Consider the following 20820-nt stretch of genomic DNA (forward strand, 5'->3'; position numbering starts at 1 on the left):
CTGTTTACTTCAACCCCGTACACACAAAGCCATGGTAAAAGTCTCCTGTTTATCAGTCAGAAAAGCCAGAATCCTTCCTTCCTCCTGAATGTTCCTTTTATATGATAATTTATATTTTTAATGATAATAAATATTCGTAATTATCACTCACTGTTGGAGCAGTATTTTATTCCTTGTAGGACGTTAGTAGTTTTCGCTTAACAAAAGTAATTTTTAAAGTCTTTTTTTTCTTCTCTGGGTGGAGGCAAAACTTGCCCAATAGTGCAAATTTATCCCAAAAGAGTGCTGAGCACATTCTTTATGCCAAGCCCCTTGGTTTCAGTGTGTGTAAGTGCCCTTTTTTTGTCATGCAAACCTCTACATCATGGGGCTTTGAAGAAGGAAATGGGCCACTTGGTCATCAGGAAACGGCCTCAGAAAATCCTGAGAGTTTTTGTGGAAGGCAAACTGAAGACTGGAAAAATCGGGGCTTTAGAGCTTAGATTATTTCTTTACTAGTCCCAGGATACTATCTTAAAAGGAGTCCCTAAGGATGTGGGAAGCCCTTGTGTTAACCTGAACTAATGTCTCTTCTCAGACTAGTCATGATACCTTATGTGAACTTAATCTGAAAAAAAAGTTAAGACAACCTCAGTATACTTACCTCTTACCCAAGTAAGAGTCACCTTTGCTTGCACAGCACTTTTCAAGTATTTTCAGCAGAAACAAGGTGATATTAGTGTTATCATACAGGGCAAGTGCATGGGAAGGATTCTTGCAACAGGGTAAGCGTGAGCCTGGACATTAAAGCTTCCGATAAAAGTTTTGTGAATCCAGGAGGTTAAAAGGACACCTTTAGTTATTTGTTATTTGTTGTGCGGGAGGGGTGGGGGGTTTATAGCTGGGGGGATCCCATGTTCCTTGGTATTTTACAGTTGCCCTTGAGGATCAGGTCATCCCCTTCACATCTTCCCCAAGTTGTAGAGAACAGAACATAAATGACCAATGTCGTTTCTTCTGGTCGAAATTCATATAATTTGTTGGCAATATCAAGGCCAAGGTGTTTTTTTCCAGTGGGCCTGTACAATGGTCTGACATCCCGACCTGGGGAGCAGAGACAAGGAGAAGGGCTTCCCAGGCCTGGAGCAGACCAAGGGCACCCCGAACGGGTCACCCGCCATTTCTGGGCAGAGGCAGCAAGACAGTTTCTGTCAGGTCAAGCAGCCATTTATAAACCACCATCCTTAAACCCCGTGTCGGGAAAGGCAAGATCACGCTTGGCTGTTTTTAACAGCCACGGCGAAGACCCTCCTTGACCTCTCGCACTGCGGGGCTGGAGCTCCTCCTGCCATCACAAAGCAGAAGTGCAGGAAACGTGAGCACCGGGAACCGCTTCCCTCAGGGGGGCCGGGGACCGCTTCCCTCAGGGGCGGGCCGTTACCGGGAGGGAGGGGCAGCGCGCTCGCTTTTGCCCCGCCCGGCAGGAGGGGCGGGGCTTGACGCGCTGTGCCACCTCACGATTCTCCCGACGCTTCCTGCGCCTGCGCACTGCGTTCCGGAAGGCGGCCACGTCTGCCGGAAGATGGGGTCGCGGCAGCGAGCCCGGCCCGGGGCCTCGCAGTGACCGTCGTCGCCCGGCGCCCCCTTCCCCCCTACCCCCCTCACGACTCCCCTCGGGCCGGGGGTCTCCCGCGCTGGGAGGAGGTGAGGCCGGGCTGTGCTGAGGCCTCCGCCGCTCCTGAGGGCCGCCGGGTGGGGGCGGGGGTCCGGGTCGGGGACAGGCAGCCGTGCTAAGGGGGTGGGGGGGGGCAGCGGCCACCCTGAACATCGGCGTCCCGCCCGGCCTCGCCTGCCTCTGCGCTTCCCTCTTTCCGCTGTGGGTGTGCTCGGCCAAGGGACCCTCCACAAGCTTGCCCTGGGGTGAACGAGCCTTTGCCGGGAGCTGGGATAGAGGCAAACGTCGCCTTTGTAGATTCGCAAGGCTGTTGCTGCAAGTGAAGGCATGCACCTGTTCCCCGTGTTGGTGTCACAGAAGGGACAGCGGGCTGCAAAGTTTTTTGGGGAGAAGTTCCTCCTTCTGACCCAGGTTATGACTCTGCAGAACAAACATCTAAGGCTTTGTTGTTACCTGAAATAAGCATCTGGCCACTTTTCCTCCTCCAACTGAGTTTGGTTTTGTCAGGTGCAAGTAGACTTTATTTTCTGTTATTGTGGATTGGCTAGTAGGCTGGATGCTCTGCAGCAGGTGCTGATGCCAGAAACAGATAGGGTGGTCTGATAGCTAAGCCTTGGTTTTGTCTGTTTCCTTCAGAAACTGATTTGGTTTATTTCCATGAGTTACCAAAACAAGGAAATACCAAGCAAGTAGGAGAAAACTATTAAAATCATTATAGCACTAATTGATTGACACACCAGTTGTTTAGGTAACCCATACATCTCACCTTATCAACACCAGTCTAATTTGTAATCATTCTGTGTCTTTTGCAGCATATGGTCCTGAAATTTTAATTTTATAGAGTTTATCAACAGATATCCATCATGTCTTGGCTTGCTGATCTCGCTGGAAAGGCAGAGGATCTACTCAACAGAGTTGATCAAGGAGCTGCATCGGCTCTGAGCAAAAAAGACACAGCAAGCAGTGCAGTTTATGATAATAAGAATTTGGACTCTGCCAATGAATATTCTGAATTGCGCCAGCATACTGGAGAACTGAAATATCAGACGTCATCCAAAGCAGCCTACATCTCCTCAGCAGCTGATAATATTAAACATCAAAAGGCCACAATCCTAGCAGGAACAGCAAATGTTAAACCAGCACGTAGGACATCTTCGGAGGTTGCTTCTCCAGGAGAAAGTGTTTCCATGCCCAGAGCTGCCTCACATTTTGTGAGAAGAAAAAAGTCGGAACCTGATGATGAGTTGCTATTTGATTTTCTCAACAGTTCAGAGAAAGAGCCTAACGGAAGGATGGACTCTAAAAAAGAGAAGAGCAAGGCACCTGTTCTTCAAAATCACTCTCGGACTTCAAGCATTAGTTCTGTGTCTACCAGTACACAGAGTGCAAGAACTACTGAAGACAATTCCATCAGGAGCCAAGGCAATGGTAGTTAAATAGTATTGAACTAGAGATATTTAAAACCCAAGTATATCTAGGGTAAGGCTAGGTAATGGATTTACTATCACTTCATGAAACATTTAGTGGTAGTAGTATGTCAAATGTGTGGAGTCCAGCAGGGTCTTTAACATTTTTTCATCACTGGGATAATCTTAGATACCATGTGAATTTGACAAGCTGCATAATTAATACCTATATCTTTTGTGTTCTTGTTCTACCTCACTGCTACAGCTCACCTTGACCCCCGTGAGCTATGACCTAACCTTGCATCACCCCCATACATCCCCACTTAGAAGCACAAGCACTGCTGCATTTGTTTGATCACTCACAACACCTTACTTGTTGCCATGTAGGAGAGTGAGTGGCTTTCACTGGATGGTAGATGGTGCTGGCTGTTGCCCAATGCACCATGTGAGGTGATGTGAGGTTTTCTGTGTTCCACCATGGAAGACGGGTAAGCTGTCAAACTTGCTTGTCCGGCAGAGTGGGAAGTTGGATGTGGATAGCCTGTTGCAGAGCTACAGGCATGAGAGAGCAAGATAGATAAAGCCTCCAGGTTTGCCAGAAGCAGTTGATTACTGCAGTCTAAATCCAGATGCCTGAAAGAGCCTCCAGGCCAGATGGTCAAAAGTTGGGGCTATTCTCAAGTCAATGCAAAGGAGAATGTGGCTGGGAAGTGTCAGGAACTTGTGTTCTCTATCAGACTATCTAATCTATACTCGGTCTTTGCTGTTTCTGTGCTACTTTGCTGTTTATTCGATAAAATTGAAGCAAATGGTTATATTATTTCTTAATAATGTAGTTAGAATACTTTATTATTTGTTCAGTACTTTGAGCGTGTAAAGCATTGTAAATGCCAGTTTTCACTTACTACATTAAGTATGCTGAAAACTTTTAGATGTAAAAAGGGATCATTTCCAAAGATGTGAATATTTTTGTATTTCTGGGTCTGTAACTTTTCAATAAGGTTTATTACTACTAATAATAATTCAAATATGTTAGACCTGGCTATATGGCCGTGCTGATTGGTGCTTAAGGAACATATTTGTTTCACTCAGTGTGGCCTGTTGAATTTTCTTCTGAGGATTTTTGAGTGGAGTTTGCATTGTGGAGCTGCCAAATGAGGAAGCACACAATTACAACGCAAGAGTTTGAGCACCCTGGTTTCGAAGTTGATTGTATAGATATATCTGTATCATTTAAATGTTCTGTATAGCATCTGTTGAAGTAGCTTATGATACGTTAGCTGTAGACAAAAACAGTTAACGTTATACTTTGTACATTGCCATGGATATAATCTAATATGTGCTATAAATGGCTAATTTCTTGCTTCGTTAGCTTCATTAATCTATTGAGTTTTCCAGACAAAGGAATGAGGATAAATTGTCTGATAGTTTGGAAACTGTGTAAATGAATCAAAAGGAAGGAAACAACGCTTAGAACCATTTAAAGAGGAAAGGGGTTTGAGAAAATGTGGAAGAAATCTTGCTGTCACTGCTGCTACTTGTCGGTGTGGTGGTGTTCAGAATTAATAGTCTGCCCCAGCTCCCTGGGCTCTGGCTGATAGGGGCTGTTGCAGTGGTAACAAGGAAGGTGGAGCAGGTTGGTTGGTAATCACAAGGTGAAGTAAATAACGTTGTGACAGCTAACCTGCAGTCTTGCTTGGAATTAGTTGTGATCTGTCCCCCTGGATTTTCAGCAGTTACTCATCTGGGACATACTGAATTCAGAAGTAATTATTTTTGGATTGCCTGCTTGTTTGCTCATTGCGTGCTATGTTGTTTTACCTTAACACTGCTGCAAAGCTTCCAACTATCTGCGCGCTGGAATCAAGACTATTACAGTGGATGTGTCAATTTCATAGCATTAATCCAGGATGCTCTGTATGTGTTTGTGCATGATGGGGAAAGGCTGTTGGTTCCTCCTTCCCTGCAAGGGACTGTTGTTCAGAATGCTACCAGGAGTTCCCTTACTGTTCTCACTGAGGTTCTAAGGTTTAAAAAAAAAAAGAAAAATAAAAATCTGTAGTTTGATTTCCATAATCTAGGGAATTACAGTTTGTATTGGCAGAAAGCTTTTAACAGTTTGACAGAGTATATCTACCTTATATTTTTTCATTAGAGAAAGGAGAGATTATGTTTCTGCTTCAAATCACTGCAACTTGATTTCTCATAGTAAAAGTGCTTTTGAAAAAATATTTTGAGAGAATTATTAATACAGTATTATCAGTAAGATGATGTTTTGACTGATATTGTTCTTAAAATGCTTTTTTACATGAAGGTAACTAAAATATGTAGCTATGTGGCTGAGTTACATGCTTAGGTTTCACATCAAAATGACTAAGTATAGTCATCTGAACAGATGTTTTTAGAATAAAGTTTACATCCTCGAAATCAAAATCTTAATGGAAAACCAGAATGAGCTTGTATTAAAAATTCCCCTAGTTAGTTGCTATGTACATTTAATCTCTTCTGTTACTCTCTCAGCTTCTGAAGACATCTCTGGGCAGCATAGTCATAGAAAAGTATTAATGTTTTGAAATCCTAAATTTGGCATTAATGTAATAAGAAATTTTATAACTTCCATGTCTTGTCTTGCAAGATTAACCAAAATGCTGCATGATGCATGTATACTGTATAATAGTCCTGTTTTGTGCAAGTCCCTCAGGAGAAGCAGCTCCAAAATAGCTTATACTGAAATGGAATATGATTTTTTATTATTATTATTATGCATTTAACCATTGATGCAGAACATGGAATTGTTGTTTATATCAAGGCAACTTACAAATACATATATTAGTTCTAACTTGCACCTCTCTGTACAGAAACTCCAGACAGTTCAGATTCTGGACTGGGAGCACAAGGGGATGGCATGAAGGATTCATCACTAAGTGCAGTAACTAATCATAGTCTTTCAGCTAATGATGATTTCAAATCACATGAGCTATCCAATCTTCGCCTGGAGAATCAGCTGCTACGGAATGAAGTTCAATCTTTAAATCAAGAAATGGCTTCGTTAATTCAGAGGTCCAAAGAAACACAAGAAGGTACTGTGGTTTGGAAACTCAACTGTAACATATTACGCCATTTCTATGTTAGTGTTTTGTATTTATAATAAAATCTTTCTAGTTAAATTTGCATGTATGACTTACCAAGCAAAATGATTCTTGGTTTCAGAGTAACGAGCTGGCAGAAACTAAAAGGCTTGTTCAACTACAGAGATAACACAAATGTTGACTAAAATGATGCAATCAAGTTAGTTCCAAACCTTACATCTTATTAAAACAGTGTTAGCAAATATTATCAGTATTAAAATACTTTTCCAGCATTTTAAACGCTATTGCAAAGTACTAATTTTTAAATTAGTAAATCCCTTTAAATACTTCAGAATCTGACTACTTTCTGGCTGTGGACTATAATATGTGATGCCTAGAACGTGACAGTAGAAATATAAAATTCAGTATTTTTATATGACTTCACTAGCTTTTTCAAAGCCAAATGCAATGACAAATATAAAAAATGTGAATATAAATTAAACACTTAAATGATAAAACCTTGAGCAAATTCCTGCTGTTATGCATACAACTGAGGGACCGCACTTTTTTCAAAGTAACCGTATGAGCCAGAGAATTTTAATTTCTGTTGAAGTTTAATATGTGATGTTTGATGAAAACCAGAAGCCGCTGTAAGTATTCAGGCATTATTTCAACACTGGTGTATTTTTCTACTGTTTTTTAGGTTGAGCTTATTGTCACATTGAGTTGAACTAGCTGCTTTATGTAGAGGTTTCCAAAGGCTTGCTTGCACAGGGGTGTTCGACAGTCGGCCATTGCAAGGGGTGGGGCAGGTAAAATTTGTCATCTGCAGTGTGACACAGAATGAAATGCCTGTTTTGAGATCGCCTGCAAAATTTTATGGGTCATGCTCTGACAGCCAGTCTGGCATTTGTTACTTCTTGGTAGCTCATAAAGTTTCTGTGTTACTTCAACTTGGTTGTATTTAATTTCTTTCTTTAAGAAATGTGATGTGTGCTTCCTGACCATTTACAAGACCTTGCAATACTGACTTTTATAAACTTCAAAGAAACTCCTTATTTTGTAGAACTGAACAAATCCCGGGAAAGGGTTGAGAAGTGGAACGTTGACCATTCAAAGAGTGACAGGATGGTTAGAGAACTTCGAGCTCGAGTGGATGATCTGACAGAAGCTGTTGGTGCCAAGGATTCACAGCTAGCTGTGCTGAAAGTACGGTTGCAAGAAGCTGATCAGCTCTTAAGTGCTCGGACAGAAGCCTTGGAAGCATTGCAGAGTGAAAAATCACGGTACTTCATAATTTCATACTTCATAATTCTGCAAATAGTAATAAGTTTGAAAATTCAAGATAGATAATTTAGTCTCTTTAAGAATAAAAATGAATAAACTAATGGGGAAAGGGATTGTATCAAGTTTTGAAACACAAGGATTAAAGTTTGCTCTGAGCCCACTATATCATAGCTGGTAGTGGGAACAGGGCAAACGAGTGTTAAATAGGAGCAATTGTCACCTGATTATTGAAATCCATTTTGTATAAAGTATTTATATTTGTGTTAGAAGCCTGAAGCTGAAGATCTCAAGAAAAATGTTTTTGTCTTGAAAAATACGTTTGCTTATCCACAAATATGAAGACTTTTCTGACTTACCTCAGCGCTGGGATATGAATCAGCAATTGGATACTCCAGAATATAGGTCAGGCAGGAGATGTGTGAGTCATTAACTCCAGGCCTCACACCTGTTGCCAGCTGTATTCAATAATTTACTGGGTAAATTTTCAAAGCTGGTCTGAAAACCAGGTATTCATATTTCTACCTGAAAATCACACTAGATTTCTTCTTTTTCAATTAATATGTATATCACTCTTTCAGGATAATACAAGACCACAGTGAAGGGAGCAGTTTGCAAAATCAAGCCCTTCAAACTCTTCAAGAGAGGCTGCGTGATGCAGACTCCGCACTCAAGCGAGAGCAAGAAAGTTACAAACAAATGCAGGTTAGACATGAAGAGTAAGGAAGAGTTTCACACTCTACTTTTGAGATCAAATCTGTGAGGTTCCAACTGCTCTCTTCCCCTTGACTTCAGTTCCTGTGCAGGGTACTAAGTGCTTGGAAGGATGCGAGTCTACTTGCATCTACTTAGTCCACTGCACTAAGTATCATTGCGATGCTAGTTTACTTTTTATATGTTATTTTGAAAGCTTTGTGATTAAAAGTTTTTGAGGTTTCATGCTGATGATTTTTACTGTTTCTTCCATGCTAACTTTAATGTTAAAACATGTTTTAAAACTGAGTAATCTATTTAATTTTCCGTGCTATGTTGTTACACAACAAATTGTTACACAATTTTAATGTGTAGTCTTAAGAATATTAAGCTGGATGATCACTTCTGTGGTAAAAATGTGAGTACGTCATTGCTAGATACTGCTTTCCACACTTAGCTTGACCTTTGTTATGTATAGTAGCATCTTTGAAAATCTTTATCAACGTCTGGTTATTTTTTTCTTTTAGTACATCAAAATATGGCAGACTACATTTGATAATATTTTTGAGGGGAAAGCTTGCTTTTTGTTTACCAAATAAACATAAATAACAGGAAGATTGTTATTCCGTCACTATTTCTGGTGAGGGGAAGAAATGCATATTTTTACTGATATTATTTAGCACTTGCTTCAGCAAGCAGGATTTCTTTCCACATAGCACTAATGCATCTTTACGTTGGAGGTGGTAGATAATAAGGCGTTGTTTCACATGTAGTTGCTTTTAAACTTTCTTTTTTCCTTTCTAGGTTAAAGTTGAGACTGTGTTTAAACACAAAGTATTGTTTCTTTATTGCTAATAGAATGAGTTTGCGGCTCGTCTAAGTAAAATGGAAGCAGAACGTCAGAATTTGGCAGAAGGGATAACCGTAGCAGAAAGAAAGTATTTAGATGAAAGGAGGCGAGCTGATGAGCTTCAGCAGCAAGTCAAAGTAACTAAAAACCACCTAGAATCTGCAAAACAGGAACTGACAGACTATAAACAGAAAGCTACTCGCATACTCCAAGTAAGCGTTTCTGTAAAGAAATCGTTTGATTTGTACACTTAACTTTTTTAAGGTGTTATGCTTCAAATAATCTGTGGGGTTTTTTCATGTGACCTGTAATATATTTTGGTGCCTATCTATAATGATACCTATACAGAACAGCTACCAGTCTGCATTTTGTAAATGTAAGTTTACAGATTGACTTAGGTAATTGAAATGGAAGTTCAGGTCCTGAACTTAAAGAAAAATCCAAGTAACCAGTGCACTTATTGTGCAACATCTGTCAGTGTGTTCCGCATCCAAGAGTCCAATCTTAGGCAGATAGATAAATTGATGTAACCTACAATTTGTTCCACACCCAGTATTCTTGAGTCAAGAATGTTGCTCTATTCTGCTTGAGGCTGAAGCATAGCATATAATGGATACTTATGTGTAAACCAAAGAAAATATTTTTGTATATTCTGAAAGGTTGCATGTGATCAGCATTATATAAACAATGGCAAAATTAGGTATTTTGTGCAGAGTTCTATGCTACTTAAGTTGTCAAAGATACCAAATCCAAATGCGGTTAATTTGAGTCTTGTTTATAAACAAAGTTAGCAAAATGTTGAAGATAAAGGTGTCTTTTTAGAATAATTAATTTAGTCTGATATCCAAGGAAAGGTTTTAAATCATCTTGATAAATATGAGAAGCATGAGATCAGAAGTCAATGTCGAGCTGACATTAGGTTGACTCTGAATAAAGTGGTTCATCCTCTTTCCCAAAAGAGTTTTTGCTGTATTTGGCTCTTATTTGGCTTTGTTGGCAGGAGAAAGGATGGACTGAAAGGGGGTCAGCTTTGTCTTTAGTCTCTGTTAGCGTCCGTCTTCTCTCTTATGGTAGCTGGAAAGCCAAAATTGTTATCCATGACATGTTTAACATTCCAGGCACTTCTAAAGAGAAAAGCTGTACTCTTCCTCAGATAACACAGGCTTTCAGTAAATCCAGTCTCATGGCATACAGGAAGTCAGAAAAATTATCAGTAGGGAAGCATTTTCTTTTTAAAATGTGTAGGGTCATTATTAACTTGGCTAAAAGAACAGATAAAGCAGTTCTTTGCTCTAAGATTCAAACGTAGACATACAGTAAAAGTCATTTTGGCATATTCTAGTTGAGCACTTGTTAAATACTGCAATAAATAATATATTGATTTATTATTTCAGTCTAAAGAAAAGTTGATAAACAGCTTAAAAGAAGGCTCTGGTATTGAAGGCCTGGATAGCAATACTGCAAGCACAATGGAACTAGAAGAACTGAGACATGAGCGAGACACTCAGAAAGAAGAAATACAAAAACTAATGGGACAAATCCAACAGATGAGAACAGAGCTGCAGGTAGCTATGATTATATACACATGTATTTGTAGTTAACCATGCACAAAGGACTGCTTTCTTGTATACTTTAGGGCTGTTGCTTCTAGTGTTTATTTCACCTAGTATTAAAATAAGCCAGCTTTTGCTCAAGGTGAGACACATGCTTATTGATACCCAATTTCTTTCCATGTTCTCACTTCAGGTCATGTGGGAGGAATACTATTGGTACCACTTCTCTCTTCCCTCACTACCGTGTGCTATTTTTGAGGGAAGCATTTCTTTCCAAACAAGTGTGGTGATTTCTGTAGAGATCACCTATATCCTTTTCTGCAAGGGCTACTAATCCTTGAAGCAACTGTAATCCGAGTCATCTGCTGGCCAAATTGGCTCAACCCAGCAGTTGCACGCAAGCCTAGTTTACACAGTTTTAGCCTGTAAACAGTAGAAGGGAAAAAGTGGAGGCTTTTCATGTTCACAAAATGCATTTATTTTATTACTATATTAGTAAAAATACTCTGTATAAAATGACCAAATGTCATTTATTCAATACACACTCACCTTCATTTTCCTTTGAAGCAGTATTGCAGATAGGTAACAGCAAAAAAAAAAGTTCTATGACAGATTGCAGCATTGTTTGAATGTTAGTGAAATGGCAACATTTCTGTTCATTTCAGGATATGGAGACTCAGCAGGTAAGTGAAGCTGAGTCAGTGAGAGAGCAGCTTCAAGACCTACAAGAGCAAATAGCAGCACATAAAATGGCCAAGCAAGAGGCAGAAGCTGAACTAGAACGGCAAAAACAGGTAAGGAATTCTTAAAGCCTTAAAGACCAAGCCTCTGATTGGTCTTATTTTAGGCCTCATGTGGTGTCATCGGTAAAGCATTTGGCTTATTAAGAGAGTGGCTTATACAGTATTTGGGTTATTTTTTGTCTAGTATTCCAAAGAAATCCCCAAAAGCTTAATGAATGTCACTAGGCCAAACAAAGCGCAACCAGTACTAAGCAATGGACAGGGCCTTCTGGATACTCCTGATAAACAGAGATCTCGCTGATGTACTAAACATGAAACATGATCCTAGGGAGTGCATGAAATTGATCATGATCCTAAATTTTATTCAGCAGGGGACAATCAAACAGTAGGGATATAGTAACATTTGTAACCATTATTTATATCAAGAAACTCAAATACTAAAAATGGTTACTGTGGAACTTTCTGTGCTCAATTACTACATAAGATTTAGCTCGTAAAACAATGTTACTGTAGTACCAATTCATAGATTTTTTTTTTTTAATCCACTTGTTACACAGTTCTGAATCTAAATGTTGTTACTTCCAAACTGCTCTGTAAGACAAACTGCTGATAAAATTATATTAATGAATTTTGTCAGATTGTGTCATCTTTTTAAGCAAACTCCCCCTTGATTTAAGCAGTTTTGTGCTAAAAAGAGGGAAAAAAAGGCAAACTCATATTTCATATGAACAAACTTATTATTCAGTAGAAATCAGACAAATGCTTTGCACCCTATTAAAAAATTTCTCTGTAAGAAAAAGCTCATGTAAAGAGAATTAATAATGAGGAAAGCAGGAGAGTACACTGTATCTGCTAGGAACAATTTATCTTATAGGATTATCTGTCCTTCCAGAAATTACATTTTAATGAGATGCTAGCAGCTTGAACTAATTAAAAGGCAGAAGCCGAGGTCTGCTCTTGATGGATAGCTGATGTTTATTATATCAAAGCAGATGGTAAATTGTGTTTTGTTGCTCCTGTCCTTCTGAGGGGTATATTTTAAGTCAATACTACATACAGAAAAAGGGAGGTGAATTAAAAAAAAAAAAAAGCATTATCAATTATTACAGAAACTGAAGTATTCCTTTTGATGACACACATTTACATGTGTAATTGTGTGCATTGATACTTAATACAATTATGGTCTGTTCTATCTGGGAATTCCTTTAACTATTGCCATAAGATTTCTGAGACTGAAGATGGAAAATAAGTAGAGGTGTTATTTCTTGTACATCTGATGGTTTGAAGGGAGAAAGAATAGGATTATCTGTTTCCCGTGGCACCTGACAGCTGACGTGATACAGTGATTTGAAGACTGTCTTAATTTAAAGGGTAAGCATGACAGGTCTTTAAGTTGGAGTTAAAATGGCCACTAAATCATGGGAGTAACAAAACTTATAGTTAGATTTGCTGTTCAGTAAGTTGTCCCTTACTAATATTCTTTCCCCTTTCACATCTGTTATGTTAATTTATCCTAAACTGTAAAGGAAGATCTGTGTCATACAGAATTATAGATAGATATGCCAAGGGTAAACAGTGAGAGTATAAAGAAGATAAATCATGGTCCCAATGAAATTGTGTGACTCTTAATAAACTAGTCTGGATTAATATTTATATTAGGTCAGTCTCTACAAAAGAATTTGATAAGTCTTGTAGGTTGTGTCTTCATACTCACCCCCCCCCCCCCCCCTTCTAGCCAGACACTGAACTAAGATTAAATTTCAGTTTATATTTGATTGCAGCATATTGCCTTCTTGTGTTCTACTGTGAAACTCTAGATAAGAGAATGTCTCTCAAAATACATCTATGTATAAAATCTTTTATTTGTGATTGTGATGCATTTTATAGGAACTCCATTATACTGAAGAAGAATTGTATCGAACAAAGAATACTTTGCAAAGCAGAATAAAAGACAGAGAGGAAGAAATTCAGAAGCTCAGAAATCAGGTACTATGTGTGTATAGAAAATAACTTTATCACCTTAAATTATGAAAACAGCAATGAGAACTATTAATTTGATTAAACTGTACAAAAGAAATGTAAAGGCTCTATTAATGAGTTACAGTGTACTAGTTTTCAATACAGAGTAGAGTTTTGAGTGGAGGGGATACAAGAAGGGTATCATGAAGTGGTAAATAGCCTAATTTATAATTGCATGTGCTTTTGTCTTCGGGGGGAAAAAAAAATCAACCTGTGTCCCAACTAGACCTGATGGGGTGGTGCTGGATCAACATTCTTCTTTTTGAAAACTAAAAGAAGTAATTGGCGCTTGATTAGGTCATCATGATTTCTGCAAAGATCCTTTTAACTGGGCATAAGAACATAAGTAATGTCCTACAGACTCAGTGATCCATCTAGCCCACTGTTCTGTCTTGGACAGTGGCAATGGGACCAGCATGTGAGCCTGGTTGCTTTCTTCACTGCCTTGTACTAGTTCAGCATCAGCAGCTGAATTAGGGACGTTAGTGTTTAAGTCCCTACTAAGTCCCACCAGTATGTTTATGGACCTATTTTCCTTGAATCAGTCTAATCCCTTTTGGCACCTTCTCATACTTGTCAGCCCCAACAGTCTCCTTGGGCAGCATGAAGGCATAGGCCTCATTTTGTGTGGATTATCTTAGCATAATGAAAAGTAGTCTGTATGTCTATATGAGAAATTGATAGTCTAGAGTCAACTGTGGTCAGCTGTACAGTTATAGTGTCAGAGGATTTGGAAATTGTAGTGTTGCGATACAAATTTCTCAAGCCTGTTGGCAGATGATTCTTCTGGTAATACTGGCTTCAGGACTACCTGCACCTGCCCTGGTGCATTCCATCTGATTTGTATTTTTGATATCTCACTGCCTCTGGTTCCTGCTGATTCTGCTTTTTCATCATTGAACCTACATCTTTGTGGTATATGATGCTACAAGTGGCTGAGGTCCAAGACTGTAGTGAATAGACGAGCTATTGCACATATGGCTAATCTGGAGATTCCCATTTGCTTTAAATATTTTCTGCAAATTGAATGACATGATCCACGTCTTCATTTGCTGTCCTTGCAGTTTCTATTTGCTAGTACAATCATGTTTTCTGCTTCAGTGCTCCTCAATTCTTCTGCAACATATCCTGCATTTTCACCATTTTCACTCAAGCTTTCCTGTAGAATGGCATCAGATTCTCCCCGTTTGTACTGAGTTTGTCCTTCCTCGCTTGAAAACATTTTACGTACTTGCTTGTTTTGTGAAGTTGCAAGTGTGATAGCCAGGCTGGATTATCTTGCTATTGTCATGCCTACCATTTAAACTCAGCTCTGAGGCATAGCATTGACTTTTGTGGTCAAACTTATGAGTATACAGAAATGTTCATATGATTAGAGGTGGAAAACATAGGAATACATTTTTACATAGAGTTTCTTGTGTCATGTAAAATCTTGTTTTAGCAACTAAGTTTCTTCTTTATTGTGCTGCTCATTGGTGATCATTTTGATAGTATTATCCTGTAAAAATCCTGCAATGGGGTAACTTGGTTCTTGGAAGGCTTAAATTTTTAGAATTTTGTAATATGTTGGTTGCTCAGACTTTGAACTTATTCTGATTTTTTTCTTTGCTTTGTTTTCTAGCTCACAAACAAGGCTCTAAGTAGTAGTAGTCAGACAGAATTAGAAAATCGGCTTCATCAGCTGACAGAAACACTAATTCAGAAGCAAACCATGTTAGAGAGCCTGAGTACAGAGAAAAACTCACTTGTCTATCAACTGGAACGACTTGAGCAGCAGCTGAAGGCTATCCAAGGCACTAGTACTAATGGACCTTCCATTAATATGGCAGGCATTGACAGTGCTGAAGGTAAATAAGAAATATAATATTTAAAACTCTGTCCTCCTGCAGTTCAGGCTTTTATATTTCCTAAGGCCTTTCCCTGAAAGTCTGAGTTTATAAGGGAAAAAAAAATGCTGAAAATATGCAGCTTATGCCGGAGACCTTGTCAACAGCAGCCAGTAACATAAAAAATAGTTAAGTAGAAGGTCCTTTGTGTGTGTAAATTACTTTAAGTAAATTTAATAAAGCCAATGTCATCTTAAATTCTCAATGCTATGGCACTGTTGGAACAATCACATTTACAAATCCTGTCACAGGTGCAAATAAATCTCTCTTTTGGGGTTTAAACTGCATGTCAGAAGCAGGATATAAGTCTCCTCTTGTAAAAAGGGTTTGGGAGGTCAGCAAGAATGGGATACTTCCTTTTGAGAGTTGATCAGAATTCTGGTTGAAATCAATTGCCTCTTTGCTTTCTGTTTTTCTTGAAAAGCAGCTTAAAATACAGTGGTTCTGCTGAGGTTGGTTTGTCTGTACTGTGTAGCGATCATCCTGTATCTCTAGGAGAACCTCAGCAGTTGATCCATGGTTTTGAGATATTACTTTTCAAAGTCCAAAGTTTGTAATTTTGTATATATGGTAAGTAACTATAAAAGCAATGGACAATTACTAAAAGGTGTAAACAACAATTCAGACTTTTGTTTCCCTGCTTATGAAAGACTTTTAAAGAAATAAGGCAGGAGAACTAGCAAATTTGAAATATATTTCCTTTTGGCTTGTTTTTAAGTAACTTCAGTAAGCTTATGTTTAGTTGCACAAAGGTAACATTATCTGAGAGACTTTTAATAAAGTTGATACATAGTAAAAATGTAAAGCAGAAATTCTTGGAATATACAAGTTAGTATGGGAAATGCTATTGAAGTTTTACTATATGAGAAATAAAAGCAAATGGAGAAACTGTGACAGTATCAAACCCATAATTTTATACACCTAATAATAGAATTATTATTACATGGTAGAATTGAATATCAAGAGGTCCATCTAGTGAACTAAAATAAATTTTAAAACTACACTAAGTTGAAGAAACATTTGACTTGATTGTAAGGTTATCAAGAATCCTGTGCTCAAAACACACTCCTCTGCCCCCAGCAAAATGGCACTAACAGATTAATTACTATTTTTATTTTATTTTTATATATCTTCGTTATACGTTATTGATTTGTTTTACTTAAACAACAACTTAGCTGGTTTTAGACTAATGAGATTTGCTTTTTTTCCCTTCAAATAGGTGCTCGCATGCGTAATGTTCCTGTCCTGTTTAGTGACATGGATACTAACATGGCAGGAATGTATGGGAGAGTTCGCAAAGCTGCCAGTAGTATAGATCAGTTTAGGTAAGAGTGTCCTAAGGGAATACATTCTGTAATTGCTGGAATCCTTTGGCAGTTTTCAAGTGGCACAGCTTCTGTTTTGAATTGCTTCTGTGAAGGTAAAAGTAAAAAATAATGAAGCTAAAGTATGGTATAAATTACTAAATATTGACCTGGTTCACTTGTGATTTCCTATGATATTAATATCTTCAGGCTTTTGCAAATTACAGTCAATTACTTAAACAACGCTCTTGTAGATTTCAATACAAGAGAATCACTAAACTATGGACAAAAAAACTAACCCTTTTCATTACCACCTTCTACCTCTTTCACTTTCAGAGGTTTTGACTGTGTCTGTGATACAAACTGTAAGAGTGTATTAGTGGGGAGTATCATATGTATTCTTTTACTCCTGTTTAGGCATCCTGATGAAGACAAGGTTCTGAATTCTGACCCAGTGCAGCTGTTTACCTTGAAAGATAATCTGTTTGAGGAATTAGTAAACAAAAATCATTCTGGATCCAGCAAAAGACTTGCCTTGATCCCTTTTCTGAGCGGTTAGGTTAATTGTCAATAATCACAACAAAGGTCTGCTCCAAAGCTTGGATCAAATACCAATAGAGAACAAAATTAAGTAATACTTCTTAATGCTTTGAAAGGAAGATACCTTGATAGAAAGTCCTTCATGCTTCCATGGTACTTTAATTTCATTGTGAAGAATGTCAGGATTTCCATGATTGGAACCTATTGTATGTGATGTTTTAATACTAAACTTCATTTGGCAGTATCATACTAACTTCAGTACGTGCATGGGTATTTTTAATGATGTCCCTGAGCACACATCTAATGCAGTATGCTTTGTAGCACTGTAGCAGTAAACTTGGAAAACCCACGACCTTTTCATCTAATGAAATATAAGAATGGTAGGGATCTATCAATTTTTTCAAAGGAATCCAAGGTTTTAGTTGCTTAAATCTTTTTGAAAGATTCATGACAGCTCCTCAAGTAACAAAATTTGACAAATATATAGCATATTTGTGAGTTTTAAAATACCTGTACAAACCTTAGCTCTTTTTCACAAACTCTGAGCCTAGCATGTAACAGAAAAACTTGGGAGAATATGTTTTATGGTCTGAATTCTGAATTTTCTCACTCCATTTAATGTCTTGGGATACATGAAGTAAAATTCAAGTCAGAAGCAAAGCCATGTGTGTAACATCAGCTGATGTTTATGAGTTTGTGGTGACTGGAATGAGAGGAACAGGAATTTATTGTTCAGTGCTAACTTGTGCATTTTGTTTTTCTCTTGTACTTGTGTAGCATTCGGCTGGGAATCTTTCTAAGGCGGTATCCCATAGCAAGAGTCTTTGTAATCATTTACATGGTGAGTAAGCTTTCTTTAAGGTAGGAAGTTTAATGCAAGATATCTATAGCCAGTTTATATAATACTTCTTAAATTGCAAGATGTTTGATGTTCAAAAGGCTATATAATTAACTTCAACAACTCAATGCATTTTTTTGTAAAGCAGACTAAATAGTACTTACATAATAGCATTTTGGAGTCAAGTTGCTTGGCAGTTTTCAGTTTTTCCCACGAATTCTTAGTATAGCAGTCTTAAAGACATTTATGTAACTACCATTTAAAAGACTGTAAAAGTAGAGGTTTAGTACTAAAATACAGAATAATAGTGACCTGTTGGCAAGGTTAACCCCCCACACCTGCATGCACTGCATTTAGGAAAATGACATCTGTCACAGCTTTTTTAGTATTTGACACTTCACTTTTTGTTCAGTGACTAATAATCACACTTCTCTAGTAGTTGAAAAAGTAGCAAGAAAAGTTTTTCTTGCTAGACTTCAACAAATAGTAGAAAGTTGCTCATCTGTACCAGGTGAGATTGTCAGACTTGAAATTGATAAAAATTAAATTCCTCCGTTTTCCACTGGAGGGCAGATGTCTGTCAGTTTAAGTGACCTGTGTTAAGGTAGGTGCGCAGTCTACCCTGCTTGAACATATTCGACTAGTTGAGCCTTTGAGTCTTTGAAATGGAAAAAAAATGTTGCTTGAGAATGCATAATGATTCTTCTGAACAGAGTTTCCGAGAACAGCTGTCACTCTTTCAGGATATAAAGCAGAAACACATGAATAAAGGAAATGACAGTTTCCCCCTGCGATTGCTTCTTCCAGCCTATTAGGTACTGGAAAGAACAGAGCTGTTTAATTCCTAACCTGTCTCTTTCTTCCTGTTCATGACTTAGCCTTACCAATATATGAATAAAGTGCTTTGTACCGCAACACTGAAGACTTCCACCACCTAAGCTGCTGTCTGAGTGAAACTCAATGGGACCTGTATATTGGGCAGTCAGTGGCAGTTACCCTTTTTCAGCTTGAACCTTGACTATGACTAACTTGAAATTTTTTTTTTTTTAAGGCAATGTGGGTTATGTATTCTGTCAGCTACCTACCTTGTTGCACCCCCAGCAACTTCTACTCTGATTGGATAGTTTCAGCCAAATTTGCATGAGAATTAACTAACATCCTAAAAAGTTCATAAAAATGCCTCAAATCAGTGCCTGTAGTAAGGAAAGCAAAAATCAGCTGTTTTACACAGTCTGCTATCAGCCAGTTGGCACAGGAGTTAGTGGCTTACCAGTCACTCGAGGCAGGTCACATAATGTACTGGCTGGGGGCTGGATATCAGAGAGAACAGCTGGAGTTACTGGGGCATGGAGGGAAAGGGAAGCCAGAGGACGTGAATCTGTAGAAAACTAGGCTACTTTAGTTTTGCTGTTTGTGTAAAATCTTTAGTTTTCTGCAAATGGCTTCTTCAGAATATGACTCAGCATTTCATTGTGCAAATAAGAATTCTTTTTTTAGGAGTATCTCAATAATATGAAAAATATTTAATAAAAATATTTCTACAAAATTAGGTTTTATTAACTCTCATTGAGAGCTCTCATATTTACTGCTGCTGTGAACTATTATTGTCAGTGCTGGTAAGTTAGTTCTTTCTTTTCTTTTTCCAGGCATTGCTTCATCTCTGGGTCATGATTGTTCTACTTACCTACACCCCAGAAATGCATCATGACAGTCCCAGTGGCAGATAGACTGAAACAGACCGTATGCTGTGCTAATGTAATTCGGACTGGCAGTGTCTTTAGAATAATCAGTTGTGAAGTATCAGCAAACTTTTCCTCATGGTTTTTAGGAAGAATGAAAACCATCATGCCTGATTTATCACTACTTTTCAAATATATATATGATACTGTGTGGCTTTTTCAGTTTACCTAAAGGAGCGTCACTTTCCTGGAGAAATAAAGCTATTGAGTTAAGCTATGGTTAGCCTTTACATTTTATGTAGACCTTCTGGTGGTTAGTGTAAAAGATAAGGGTTGCACCTACAGAGAAATGCAAGGATTTCTGAAATTACATATATATATGATACAAACTATTTTAGATTATACTGGATGTGGGCTATGGTCAGGTAATAAACTGTACTTAGCAATTTAAATAAACTTTATTCTTTCTGGTTTCTTTCAGTCTGCTTTTGCACTTCTGTTTTTAACTTTGTAAATCATAGGCTTTTCCTTAACATCTTAAACCGAAAAAAGGACAATGGGTTGGTGCAATATCTTTTTGTAAATAAGTTTAAAATAAAATATTATGCGTTCTTCTTAGCTTTGTACTTCTAGTGCAAAAGTCTCTTCCCTACCAGCTGAATAGTTGCACTGCCTAATTAAAGGCTAGTATTTTAGCTTTATTAGAGAGAGAGAGAGATGGTTTTGAGAAAGAAGGTTGACACTCTTTGAAATAATGGTGTTTCTTTTTGCACTTGAAATTTATATATTTTAACTGCATTTTCTTATACCTCTCTCATTACTATGTGTCTTAATCAGATCTTATATTCATCAAAATATTTATTTTCTAAAGCTTTGGGTACTTAATTAAAACTATTTCTATACAAAATCTATCAAAACATCAAAAATTTCTCATGTCTAAACACTTACCAAATATACTAATAAACAAACCTCATCAAATATTTATTGTAAACTCCATAATACCAAACCAAACCTACTGTAATAGTTCTATTGTTAGACCGTGGCATTCTGTAATTAGAATTCTCAATACATAATAATACAAGGTCACTTTCTTCCCCTAAGAAATTTCTTGTTTTCTTGTGTGGTGCTCAAAGCTGAGTAATGAAAAGATGACTACAAGTAATTTGTCACTCCTCCTTTTAAGAATACAGTTCAGTTTTCATGTGACCTGAACACACTAAGCATTAGTCTGTGCATGAAGTCTGTCATGCTAACTCCTATGGAAATGTTACAGTAGACAAATGACTGTATTGCTGCTCTGATT

At 37.9% G+C, this 20820-nt stretch overlaps 1 protein-coding gene across 4 annotated transcripts; it reads left to right on the forward strand.

The window, feature by feature from the left end:
• Positions 1 to 1531: 1531 nt before the first annotated feature.
• Positions 1532 to 19992, forward strand: GOLGA5 (golgin A5). 4 transcript variants are annotated; one of them, XM_075503465.1, is made up of 13 exons: positions 1532 to 1683; positions 2467 to 3082; positions 5919 to 6140; positions 7195 to 7414; positions 7994 to 8117; positions 8964 to 9167; positions 10350 to 10520; positions 11174 to 11302; positions 13139 to 13237; positions 14892 to 15117; positions 16376 to 16481; positions 17778 to 17841; positions 19485 to 19992. In XM_075503465.1, the coding sequence occupies exons 2-13, from the start codon at positions 2518 to 2520 to the stop codon at positions 19563 to 19565; spliced, it is 2211 nt and encodes a 736-aa protein (XP_075359580.1). In that variant the 5' UTR covers positions 1532 to 1683; positions 2467 to 2517; the 3' UTR covers positions 19566 to 19992. The 4 variants fall into 4 exon arrangements, with proteins under 4 accessions (XP_075359580.1, XP_075359583.1, XP_075359581.1 ...); XM_075503468.1 differs by having other exon boundaries at positions 6012 to 6140; XM_075503466.1 differs by having other exon boundaries at positions 2496 to 3082.
• Positions 19993 to 20820: the final 828 nt, after the last annotated feature.

Source organism: Mycteria americana, chromosome 5 (assembly GCF_035582795.1).
Source record: "Mycteria americana isolate JAX WOST 10 ecotype Jacksonville Zoo and Gardens chromosome 5, USCA_MyAme_1.0, whole genome shotgun sequence".
NCBI lineage: Eukaryota > Metazoa > Chordata > Aves > Ciconiiformes > Ciconiidae > Mycteria > Mycteria americana.